Source organism: Carettochelys insculpta, chromosome 1 (assembly GCF_033958435.1).
Source record: "Carettochelys insculpta isolate YL-2023 chromosome 1, ASM3395843v1, whole genome shotgun sequence".
NCBI classification, from domain to species: Eukaryota; Metazoa; Chordata; order Testudines; family Carettochelyidae; genus Carettochelys; species Carettochelys insculpta.
This window is the reverse complement of record NC_134137.1, coordinates 53,306,781-53,319,890: the sequence shown is the minus strand read 5'-3', so window position 1 is coordinate 53,319,890 and position 13,110 is coordinate 53,306,781. Positions and strand designations below refer to the sequence as shown.

The window sequence follows — 13,110 nt, the reverse complement described above, 5'->3', positions numbered from 1 at the left end:
GCTGCTTCTAATGCATCTGTCTACCCTCAATGTGAAATGCACTCACAACTGCACTATAAACATGCCCAGGAAGACTGCTCAGCTAAAGGTTACATCTCCTTTGGCTGCCTGTCCAATTACATACTGTTTTGTGAAAATGTGAACAGAAGCACATGTGGCTGCCTTAAAAATTTCTACAACAGGCACATTATCAAAAGCAGTTATGGCAACATTTTGAGCTTTTGTAAAATGTGCTCAACTATTAATAGGGAATCCCAACCTGAAATCTCGTAGCATAAATTTAATACATCTTGAAATCAAATTTGAAAATGTCTGAGAAGAAATAGATTTAATTCTCTTGGTATATATCACAAAAAATTTGGAAGAAAGCTGTATGACAAATTTCTGAATGGACCACAGAGAATGCCACACACAGGGCAGGCTGCAAAAAACAGAGCAGACAAACCCCCAAAACTGGTGGTTTACTGTATAATTAGATTCACTAGCCAGTAACAAGAGAGGTTCTGTAGTACTGTACCTGTTATTAAGAAACAAAACAGTTCCCTTTAGAGATTGCATCCCTTGGCTCCTATGTAGGCAACCAGAGCAAATATAGTGAAAGCTTACTAAAAACTCTAGATACCACAGTTAAAGTTCTACCAATCAAAAGGGATTGGACACTTACCCTCAGGTGACTATGAATCTCAGATCTTACCCAAACATCACACTGTCAGCCAATCTTTAATAAATTAAATTTATGATTTAATTATTAAAAGGAAAAAGAAAGAAGAGAATTAGAGATGGTTAAAAGATCAGTATAGACAAATAAATGTAAAGCCCTGAAGTTAGTTTCACAGCACAGATAGCCAGTTGCTGATTTACTGAAGTCTTTCCGGAATCAACTCAAAAGGTTACAGTCCAATAGCAGTCATGTGTAGGGTCCAAGATTGATTATTCCTGGGTAATCCAAGTAACTACCTAGAAATTTTGGTCCTACCACTTACATCTTCTCTGGTAAGTTTAGATAGACTTGAGATGAGAGGGTCGGGTCCAAGGTTTCTCTTTTAGTTTTCTAGCAGGCTGGCAAGCCTACTCACAAATTGTGGAAGCAGGGGAGTAGGAGTAGTCAGTGCAGATAACTTGAAGAACTTGCTTTGAAGTTCATCTATTTCCTATGCACAGGTAAATTAGTTACAGTTATTTATATAAAACAACTAACTGGTGTTCCATTTTAACAAAAAAGTTAAGACGAAGAAAACAAATACTATTAGTTTCCTGCAGCATATTATATCTTTGATTCTGAGATTAACCAAACACAGTTGCATACATAATATTAAGCAATTAAGATCTGAAAGTGAATTAGCATCTACAAAACTAATTTGGTTCAACTGCTAAATTTCCAACATACAGGTAAACAGACAAACACACTTACCACCTACCCTTGATTTCTATTACTACAAATGAATGAGTTGGGGACTTAGCATAACCGGCATTTCTTTGATACCAATAGTGGACAGTCTAGACTACAATTGTAAGTTAAGCCTCTTGTTAAGTTGTTACGCATCAAACCACAGGTTGGCTGGTCTGACAGGATAACAAAAGCCTAAGAGATTTAGATCCAATCCAGGTACCAGGCTTAAATCTCTAGCTACATCTAAAAGAATACAGAGTCCTTTCCATCTTACTCTCATTAATTTCTGCACAAAATATTGGTAAACTAATTGCTTAACACAATCTTAAGGCTTCATTTAGATTCCTGCCTAATAAAACGTTATATATGAAAATGCATTAATGGAGGATCACAAATCACTGATTTCACGCACTACACATGCAAAAGTAATCGCTACAAAAATAATTTGTGTGGACAAATGACGGACACCTAAGCACAAGTACTCTCTTTTTTTCCACTAGACGATATATTAAGCTCTCTCAGAATGGGTGAATTCTTTATAGGTGAAAATACATCAGACAGTTCCTTATTAGAACCAGGATGAGAAAATATACTTGAACTAGTCTTAGGATCATAGGAGATACTGAACCTCGTGGAACTAACTGACAATTGAAAAATTTTAAAAAATAAAAGGCAATTCAAAATGTAAGGAATAGCGCCACGAGAAGTCCACATGAAGCATTGTACCTTCTGTTTGCAACAAGTCAGAAAGCAGTAAAAAGGTGACTGGTGAACGTATTTACAACTTGTCCAGTAACAGGAGCCAAAATTGTATGAGACTTTGATACAACGACAATCACGGAAATTAAGTATTGCTAAGACTTCATTAAAACTCTTGGAAATCATCAGATTTGGAGTTAAGCATAATGAACTCTTACAAATCACAAGAACACATCAGGTATAGCAATTCCTCTGACATTTTAGTTGAGATGTAGGGCAAAACAGAGCCACATGAGACTAATCCCATTTCTCAAGTTCCCAAAGAAACTAAAGATAGGTTCAGAAACTATTCACAGTCAGATGTAAACCGTCTGCTTAACAGGTCTACATGAACTTGTAGAAGAGCTGACAGACGAATTTTGGAGTTCTTAAATTAGTTGGAAAAATTAGCAGAAAAAGCAGCCAACAGCTCCTATAATCAGCTTCAGAATCGTGATTAGAGGCCTGCATGGATACAAAATTCATATCCGTGGACGTAGATATCCACAGACCTACAAGGGACAACAATGACAAAAGCAGGAGCACACTGGGCCAGTGCTCACAGGAAATAGTGTCCCACATTGACAGCTCCTCCACCACAGCTATACCCCTCCTAATCCTGCCTATTGGGCAAGCACCAGATTCACCAACAGCTGTCCCTGGTTGTGCTGTGTGCAAGTGGACTGCATGCCCCTACACAGGAGATACACAATTCTGTGGAAGAGCCTCTAGCCCAATTTCCAACAGAGAAAAAAAACTTTGCCAGAAAATTTCCAACTTCAGTTTATTTTCCCAGGTTGGAAACAGTTGTCATTAACTCAAATGTTGTTCAGCAACCAAGGGGAAGAGATATGATCCATACAATCTTAAACAGGTAGGGAAAAAAGTACAATCTCTCTGTTATGAAAAAATATAACAATTCCTGCACTACTTATATTTAATCTCTTATACACAAAAATATTGGAAAATGGCTAAAGTTATTACAATTTTTAAAATCACTGCATGAGAGGAAACTACGCTGTATATACACATCACTAAGCCCCTTCCTCTTCCACCTTTCCAACCTCTAAAGTAACTATCTTGTAAGTTTGACTCTATAGTATGATGTAAAATCCCATTTAATTAGTTAAACCAGGTAACTGATTAAAAAGGGGGAGGGGATGGGATGGTGCACACTTCCATCCTCCCAAGGCCACTGCACACGGGGGCTGCTCCAGCCTAAGTGGGAAAGCTTCTGCCTTTGCTGCCTGCTCTAATCCCTATGAGTTAAACATTAACATCCCTGCTCTATAGTGCTCTCCATCTTGTCCAATTTGAGAAACACCTACCACTTCTAGTTCAGCTAATGACAGATTACAACATAACAAGTGATAGTATTGTTTTCCCAAACTGATCCACTGGAAAAATCTGTAATCAAGCTGATTAAATGTCCAATTCCGAGTCTTTAAGGGAAATAGTAAACTATGTGCACATAAGCAGAAGAAATGAGGATTGTTTTTTTAAATGGTGCAGCCCATAACCAACCTCTTTCTGATGGCAGGTAGACTTCTGTATCAGTGGGAATAAATGAAAGTGTCTGCAGGAAAGTGTGGGACTGCTGCAGACCCAAAGAGATTGGAACATCTTTGTAGACAATCTGTAGCAGTAAGGAGTGAACTTCTGCCCCCATAGGAAGAGATAGCTAGGAATCCTAAGGAGCAAATATCTCACCATACTTAGAGAGAAAAATGTATATGCAAGAGACCAGCTCTGAAGGGATGGAAGAAGAGAAATGTGAGAAACAACCTGTCCCCCCTCCAACACCTTCAGTAAGAATTCAGTAGAGAAGAAGGGTGGCATTCTAAAATTCCCTCCCATTCATAATGCAGGTGGCGGCAATTTGAAGGAGGCATGGAAGACTATCAACTTGCTTGTATTCCAAACAATTTGGTACTCTGAGCTGAGCTGGCAGGGAAGACTCCCTCTGAAAGATGATGAAAAACCTAACACTGTAGAATACTCAATAGCCTAGTTAGACTGATCTTGGCCTACCAAGCCTCTGGCTCCTCCCAGCATTCCTGAAGAAACACAAACTGCCCCTTTCCAAAAACTTGTCTTCACTGCAGACTAAATCTGCACTGCTGAACTTGATCCAGTGGGATATTAAGTTGATAGGAGAGGGCTCTCTTTTTGACTTCAGCAGTCCACCTCAAAGAGAAGCAGCACTATCAATGGGAACCATCTTCCGATGATAGTGTGGTGTAGATGCCACAGTAAGTCAAAGTTATGTAACTTACATAAACTTATCCTGCAGTGCGGACAAGGGCTGTCTACACACTATGAGATAAATTCAAATTTAATTCAGTTATCTCAATATTACCATGTGACTGTCTTCACTGTAAATACCATTAGCTCAGTTTAGGGTGCAATAATCTTGAGATTACAAAATTGCAGTTACCAGACAGGTATATCATCAAGCTCAAATACAGAAGTTCGATTAAAGGCCAGTGTGGAAGTGCCACATCTTAAAAGCAAATTTATTAGCCTCCAGAAGTGTCCCGTATGCAAACCAGAATACCCGCTCAGTGCTCTGCTCTGGCCACTGCTCTCCATTCCAAGCGGAAGCAGTGAGCTTTTAGCTGTGGCCTCATATTAGTATGAGAGCCTGAGAAATGTTTCTCTTGCTTTTTTTTTTTTGCGCTATTAGTGCCGCGAGCACATATGCCCATTCAAAGAGTCCCTGCAGGAAGTTCACAGCTATCTGTACACTTGTTATTTTTATGGGCTGCCTGACGCCAACCCATGCCCCACTGTACCACATGTGAACAAGACTGTGATGGGGGGGTGTTCCCATAACATGCCAAGAAACTTCTTCTCAGCAGTTTACATTTGTGTGCGAATCCTGTTCCCTCTCCAACAGGCGCCACACAGTTTGGGTCTCACCTGTGCTCAGTCACATCACATGGGTAGCCCCTAACCCAACCCAATAAAGGCTGTATCTGCTGTTTAGTGCTCACCATGCTGCCAGTCACATGTTTAGGGCTCCAAGGGAAGGAAAGATATTCTCGGCTTTGCTGATGCCGTGGGGAAGTTTCCCCTGGTGGCTAAGACACTGGTGGCTTTGCTGCTGCCATGAGGAAGGACCACTTCAACTGGCCCCCCAATGTACTGCCCCCCTTCACCCATACCAGGGCTTGCTGCCATCAGGAAGAGTCTCCCCTGGAGGCCAAGGGGCTTGCTGCCACTGGGGAAAGTCTCCCCCAGCAACCAAGATACCAGGGGCCTTTGCTGCCGCCAGGGAAAAGTCTTCCCTGGCAGCTAAGAAATTCAGGGTTTTGCTGCTGTCATGGAGAAGGACCAGCTCAACTCACCCGCCACTGAACCTGCCGCCGGGGGGGTGGAGTCTCCTCCGGTGGCTAAGATACAAGGGGACCTCTGCTGCTGCCAGGGAAGAGCCCATACTGAGGCTCGCTGCTGCCAGGGGGGAAGTCTCATGAGCTGTAAGGGGCTGATTGCCCATGGAGGGACCATGTCAACTGGGCTCTCAGTGCCTGCTTCTTTTTCCTATACTTCCCTATCCTTTTTCTTCTCACTTTATAAATAGTCCGGGCTCCTGCATTATTTTCAGGGATCACATGCATGCAATGATGGGAACTGGCACAAGTGGATGGCCAGGTGAGAATAGTTGCTGCACTCATGTTGACAATATAATGTAGGGGGGAAACAAAAAATTCTATTTTCCTAGCTTTTTCTATCCTCTTTCTTCTAATTTTGAGGCTCCCTGCATTATTTCTAGGAACCGGCATATTTTCAGGGATCAGGAGGGGAATGAAGAAAATGCAATGTGGGAAGATTATATCAATACCAGGGAGCATACACAGAATGCTATGGGGATGGGGGAACTGTGGGGTAGCTTCCCACAATGCACTACCGCAACAGTCAATGTTAGCCAATTTGTGGGTGGCAGCAATGACTTGACTTTGTGAGGTGCACATGGGAAGTGAGGGTGGTCAAATTCCAACTTATAAATTCCAGAATTAAAATATTAAGTCTTGACTGAGACTCCCTCTTCAAACCCTCCTATGGAACACCCCCCAGTCATGCATCTGATGAAGCAGGTCTTTGCCCACGAAAGCTTATGCTCTAAAATATCTATTAGTATATAAGGTACCATAGAACTTCTTGTTGTTTTTGTACTACCTTGCTTATTCTCTTTAAAAGTTTGACTGCAATTCTTCCAGTGAACCACAGTGAGAGTGTGTCTACTCCAGGAATAAACTTTGAAGTTAGGCACTACTTCGAAGTAGCTACAAAGAGTCTGCACGCCTTTTCCCTTACTTTAAAGTTAACTTCGAAGTAAGAGAGCCCAATTTCAAAGTCCTTACTCCTTTCCCAGGAATGGAACAGTGCCCTACTTCAAAGCAGGGTGTGTGTAGATACTCAACTTCGAAGTCTCTTACTTAGAAGTTATACTTCAAAGCAAGCAATTTCAAAGTTATATTTGTAGTGTGGACATGGCCTTAGTGTTCTGAAGTTGCTGAAATCAGTTTACCCATAAAAAAAAAGTACAAATCACTAATACCAAGCAGCACTCATTACAATCCAAATCTTTCACATCTCCATTTACTGTAGCCTCCCTATAGCAGTAAAACATTCAAAAAGCCCCAGAGGCCTCTATTCAATATACAATTTAGTTTTTAAAAAATCTGTTCTCCCCGAGTACATCCAAGGGAGTCCAAAATTCAAGCAGTCACATTTCCAAAGCTATCTTACATTGAGAAAACTGAATTTTGTAACTTATATAACTTTGCATCATTTTCTCTAAGTTATATCTTGTATCCCTGTTCCTTGAGAAATCATCACACATTCATCCTCACCTCAGAACAAATCATGATTTCCTTTTTAAAAATTCAAGAGTGATCATCAGTGTTCGCTCTAATTTTTTTTTCATCCATGGGCAAAATACATTTTGTTATGTGCGGTGAGGTTTGTGCAGATGTGAACCACCAACAGAAACACATGCTGTCCACTGTGGGTGTTGTGTCAGTCAACTGGGAGGCACTGGAATATCTCCTGGTCAGCTGCACAAGTGCTCAACTTCCAGAGAACACTGGTGATAATGCGAACAAACAAAAAAAGTCGAAAACAGTCTTTTCTAGCTTGCCTAGTTATAACCACATGACTGCATGTAAGCTGTCACGGTAAAGCATCTGTCCTTCTAGTAGTTTGTGTACCACCATGTTCCTAACATTTTTATTGATGTCACAATGTTGAGAACACATTGACTATGTCTACACTAGCAAATGGCCATTTCAAAGATTACTAATGAAGCACTGAAATACATATTCAGTGCCTCATTAGCATGTCGCCGGCCATGGCTCTTCGAAGCTACTGTGTGGCTCAATCCAGACAGGAGTTCTTTTCAAAAGAACTCTGCCAACTTTGAAATTCCCTTATTCCTATCTAATGATAGGAATGAGGAGATTTCAAAGTTCCCGGGGTCCTTTCGAAAAGGACCCCTATCTGGATGAGCCGTGCAGCAGAGAAACATAGCACTTTTGAAGAGCCGCAGCCAACAGCATGCTAATGAGGTGGTGAATATGTATTTCAGTGTCTCATTAGTAATCTTCGAATTCGAAGATTTGTGCTAGTGTAGACACGGCCAGTATGATGCACTTAGTCATTGACACAGTTGCCAAATCAAGAGAAAAAAATAATTAGTTCAATTAACTATCCTGCCCTTCCAAATAATTTATGAAAGTGGTACTAAGGCACATTCATGCATGTACAACTATAAAATCATAAACATAATTAAAAATAAAACTAATTGTACTAACTTTGGTTTGAAGGGAAACATTTATTGCAAGGTTCTTACTAACCATAAACCATTAAAAGATGCCACACGCAATTAACTTTGGGACAAATTAAAAGGCAAATAAAGTTTACAAAGAAAAATATTTACATTAGGTTACTGTTAAAAAGACAACATTTTTAGTTTATGACAGCTCAATGAAAGCAATGAAAAAGTTAATGAGTTTTAGATAAATTGAGTCAAAAAGGCTAAATCAACCAAACATAGTGGATTACCTCATCCCACAACTTCTCCTATGAATTTGATCCATGTGACCTAGGATACCTCTAGGACACCAATAAATTTGCTTCCATGTGATCTAGCCACAAAATTCAACTGCTATTAAGGCTTACCTTATGTGCCGGCACTAGGTTAACTAATACTGTATCCAAAAGCTCTTGAGACACAGTATCTCCTTCACAAATGATAGAGCTCATCAGATCCACCATGTGCATGTGTACTTTTTGATTATGACCATTGCTGAAATTAAAAGGTAGAATTTCTTAGCATATAAAAATGTACTATATTACAATATAAAATACCACCTCCAATTACAAAACAATGCCAGAAACTGTACTTTTTAAAAAGTAGGGCAAAATTTCATTTTGAGCAATCAGATTAATTAAAAGGTTCTATATGCCATTTTTTACAAAGGGCTGGACATCCCTGTTCTAGTACCCTGCAGACCTGCCCAGTCCCATATGAGAGAATTTGCCACGGCAGCCATGGAATGGTTAGGAGTCAGCCCTCCTTTTATCTGAGTTCTGACCATCAGGGATCCTGGCCCCAGAACATCTGTGGTCCTGCAGCACCATGGATGTTACCAGACAAGAGTGTCACAGTTTATGGAGTGCGAACTGTATAATTTTTCTTGTATTCTCTATTTTCGTTCTCTGTATACTACTCTATAGAAGGGAGAGAAAAACACACATTTCGCAGATAATAAAAATTCTCCCCCCCCCCCACCACAATATGAACATCTTTCTAAAACAATTCTCCTAGCGTTCAATCTGAAAGTCTTATAACTGAAATTCTAAGTACATGTTATAAAATGTACGAAACAAAAAATGTTACATATGCACATATATATGTGGCAGAGGAATAACCAAGGCAAAGTTCACATAAAAGATGTTTGATTTACTTACACCAGCACACAGATTACTGAAGATGTTCACATGATGTAAAAAGAGAAGTTACTCACCGTAGTAACGATGGTTCTTCGAGATGTGTCCCCGTGGGTGATCCACGATAGGTGTCGGGCTCGCCCCGGCGCCACAGGTCGGATCTTTGCAGCAGTTTTTGCCGGACCGCGCATGCGCCGGCGCGCGCTGCTCCCTTGCGCGCTCCCGGACACATGCGCGATCCAGTCCCCGCCAGTTCCTTGACCAACCGCCTCGGATGCTCCTGAAAAATACTAAACAGAGATCCGAAGCTGGGAGGATGGGCAGGTGGTGGAGCACCCACGGGGGGGACATCTCGAAGAACCACCGTTACTACAGTGAGTAACTTCTTTCTTCCTCGAGTGTCCCCGTGGGTGCTCCACGTTAGGTGACTACCCAGCAGTAACCCAACATAGGAGGTGGGTAATCGGATCATGTGCAGCTTGCCCCCGAGAGGACCGCTGTCGAGAGATGGGTATCCTCTTGAAATACCCGGTGAAGGGCATAATGCTTGGCGAAGGTGTCTTAGGATGACCAGGTCGCCGCTCTGCAAAGGTCTTTTACCGCAATGCCCTTGAAAAAGGCTATTGATGCTGCCACCGCCCTAGTGGAGTGAGTCCTAGGCGGGGCCAGTAAAGGAGTCTAAGTTCGTAGCACATTTTTATGCAGGATACGATGTGCTTCGAGATTCTCTGCGAAGAGAGACCTTCTCCTTTTGATTTGGGAGCGAGAGAGACAAGGAGTCTATCCGTTTTCTGGAAGGACTTAGTCCTGTCTATATAGAAAGCCAGCGCCATCCTCATGTCCAGGAGGTGTAGGCGCACCTCTTTCTTGGAGTTATGAGGCTTTGGATAAAACGAGGGTAAAACTACAGGTTCATTAATATGAAACTCTGAAGAAACCTTGGGAACAAAGGCTGGATGCAGCCGTAAGGTTACCGCCTCCTTGGAAAATACTGTGCAGGGTGGCGTTTCCATAACTGCCGCAAGCTCGCTCACCCTGGGAGCTGACGTGATTGTGAGAAGGAAGGTCGTCGTTATCGTAAGGAGGTGGAGGGAAACCGTGGCTAAGGGTTCAAACGGTGGTCCCGGTAGCGCATTATGCACCAGGTCCAAGCTCCACAAAGGTGGAAGCGGTTTCCGAGGGGGTATAGGTTTACCAGCCCTTTGAGGAACCTGGTAACCATGGGATGGGCAAACACCGTGTGCCCTTCCTCTTCCTGTCTGAAAGCTGATATAGCGGCAAGGTGGACCTTCAATGAGGATAGGGAGAGTCTGCCTCTCTTGAGGTCCAGTAAATACTCTAGTATTACAGGTACAGGCGCAGCAAGGGGGGCTAATTGGTTGGTAGAACACCATGCAGTGAATCGAGTCCATTTTTGCTTACAGGGCTTCCTGGTGGAAGTCCTCCTGCTACTTTCTAGGACTTGTTGCACTCCCTCCGTACGTGTGTTCTCTAGGGAGCAAAGCCATGGATTAACCATGCTTGCAGTCGCAGGCCTCGGGGCTGTGGATGCACTATGGACCCCTGGGCTTGCGTGAGCAGATCCAGAGCCACCGGGAGGGGCATCGGTGGACAGCCCGACATGCGCAGGAGTACGGGGAACCATTGCTGTCGATCCCACGTTGGGAATATCAGGATCATTAGGGCTCTCTCTCTCCTGGCTTTCTGCAAGACTTTGCGGATAAGCACTGTGGGAGGAAATGCAAAGAGCAGGGGGCCCCTCCACGAGATGGCGAATGCGTCCCCCAGGGACCCCCGTCCCAGTCCTGCCCTGGAGCAGTATTGTGGGCACTTCTTGTTGTGTGGAGTGGCAAACAGGTCTACCCGGGGAAAACCCCATGCACGAAAAATCAGTCGTAGCAGATCGGAACGGATCTGCCACTCGCGTGTGAGTGTGAAGCGCCTGCTCAGCTCGTCTGCCTTCACATTGTGAGCGCCTGGTAAATACGAGGCTTTCAAGGTTATATTGTTGGCGATGCACCAGTTCCACAATCGGACTGCTTCCGCACATAAGGCACGGGACCAAGCTCCTCCTTGCCGATTTATATAAAACATGGTGGAGGTATTGTCTGTACTGATCCCGACTACTTTGCCTTGTATATGGCCTCAAAAGTGTTTGCAGGCATTGAACACTGCTCTGAGCTCCAGTATATTTATGTGCAGTGACTGTTCCGTGGAGGACCACAGTCTTTGCGTCACCTTTTCGCCCATCTGTGCTCCCCACCCTATATGGGAGGCGTCGGTAGTGAGAAAAACAGATATTTGTGGTTGGTGAAAGGGCACCCCTGTTAGCATGTTCTTGGGGTTCACCCACCATTGCAGGGATCTGCGCACCTCTGTTGTGGGCGACACCACCCTGTGGACGGTGTGTGCTGCCGGTTTGTAGACGCTCACCAGCCAGTGCTGCATGCTGCACATATGCAATCAGGCGTTCTGTACCACAAACGCTGCTGCTGCCATGTGGCCCCGCAGCTGTAAGCATGTCAGAACCAGCACTGTAGGGCTGAAGGTGATGACTTGCACGAGGGAACCAATGGCGCGAAAGCGGGCATCTGGTAGATAAACCCTTGCTGTGATGGAATTCACACATGCCCCTATGAACTCTATGTCCTGTGCGGGGTCTATCTTTGATTTTGCCAGATTGATGACCAGGCCCAGCGAAGAGAACGTGTCTGCTGTGACGCGTATCATGCAAAGTACCTCCTCCTCCAAGGCCCCTTTCAGTAGGCAGTCGTCCAGATATGGGAATATAAACACCCCCTGTCTGTGCAAGTAGGCTGACACCACTGCCAAGGTCTTGGTGAAGACTCTGGGGGCCGAGAAGAGACCAAACGGCAGAACCTTGTACTGAAAATGTTCTTTGCCTACCATAAACTGGAGAAAACGCCTGTGAGCTGGGTGAATAGTTATGTGGAAAGAGGCGTCTTGTAAGTCGAGGGCTGCGAACCAATCTCCATCGTCCAGTGCCGTAAGTATAGAGGCGACTGTGATCATCCGAAAGCGTTGCTTGCGCAAGTACCGGTTGAGGCCTCGAAGATCTAGGATGGGCCTCCAGCCTCCTGTCTTTTTCTCTGTGAGGAAGTATCTTGAGTAGAACCCTTTCCCTCGGAGTTGCTCCGGCACTCTTTCCACTGCCCCTATAAGCATAAGATAATCTACCTCCAGCTTGAGTCTCGCTTCGTGGGAGGCGTCCTTTAGGTGGGGTCTGGGTGGAGGTTGTGGCGGTGGGAGCGACTGGAAGAGAATCGTGTAACCCGTGGCCATGATCTCCAGTACCCATTTGTCTGTGGTGATCTTTTGCCACTGGTCGTAGAATGGTCGGAGGCGATGGTGGAACAGTAGCTTCGGATGACATTGCGCGATGGTAGTGATAGTGCAGCCCTCGATCTGTGTGTCAAACTTGTGGCCTTTGGCCCTGCCCCGAGGACGCACGGCTCTGTTTAGAACATCGCCTGGGAGTTCTGTACTGTTGGTGCTGTTGATGTCGCCCTTGCTCGTAGCCCCTGTGGTACTGGGGACACTGTGGTTGATACTGGTACCGTCTTTGCTGAGGGTAATACTTTTTCTTCCTGTATGGAGGGGTGTAAATCCCCAATGTCCTGAGAGTAGCTCTTGAGTCTTTACTGGAATGAAGGACCAAGTTGGTTGATACTGCAAACAGCTTCTGCGTGTCAAAGGGCAGATCAACGATCTTCGCCTGCAGATCCCTCGGGATACCCCATGTCTGGAGCCAGGACTCCCTGCGCATGACCACTGCCATAGCTGTTGAGCGTGCTGCTGTATCCGCTACGTCTAGGGCAATGTGAACTCCTGTCCTCGAGGCTGCGTAGCCTTCCTGCACGATGGCCTTGAGCACCGGCTTCTTGACCTCTGGAAGCGAGTCCATGAGGGAAGTCAGCCTGGAGTAGTTGTCAAAACTATGGTTTGCTAGATGCGCTGCGTAAGTTGCCATTCTCAACAGTAGGGTAGAGGAGGAGTAGACCTTTCTG

The 13,110-nt window shown here is 44.2% G+C and overlaps 1 protein-coding gene across 3 annotated transcripts in view; it reads right to left on the bottom strand.

Annotated features, from left to right (window-relative positions):
- PDS5B (PDS5 cohesin associated factor B) overlaps window positions 1-13,110 on the bottom strand; it is a 312,170-nt gene that overhangs the window by 229,216 nt on the left and 69,844 nt on the right. For all 3 annotated transcript variants that reach the window (XM_074986372.1, XM_074986368.1, XM_074986369.1), the window contains exon 6: window positions 8,312-8,438. In XM_074986372.1, coding sequence (XP_074842473.1) covers window positions 8,312-8,438 — 127 coding nt within the window. The remainder of the gene's footprint in view (window positions 1-8,311; window positions 8,439-13,110) is intronic.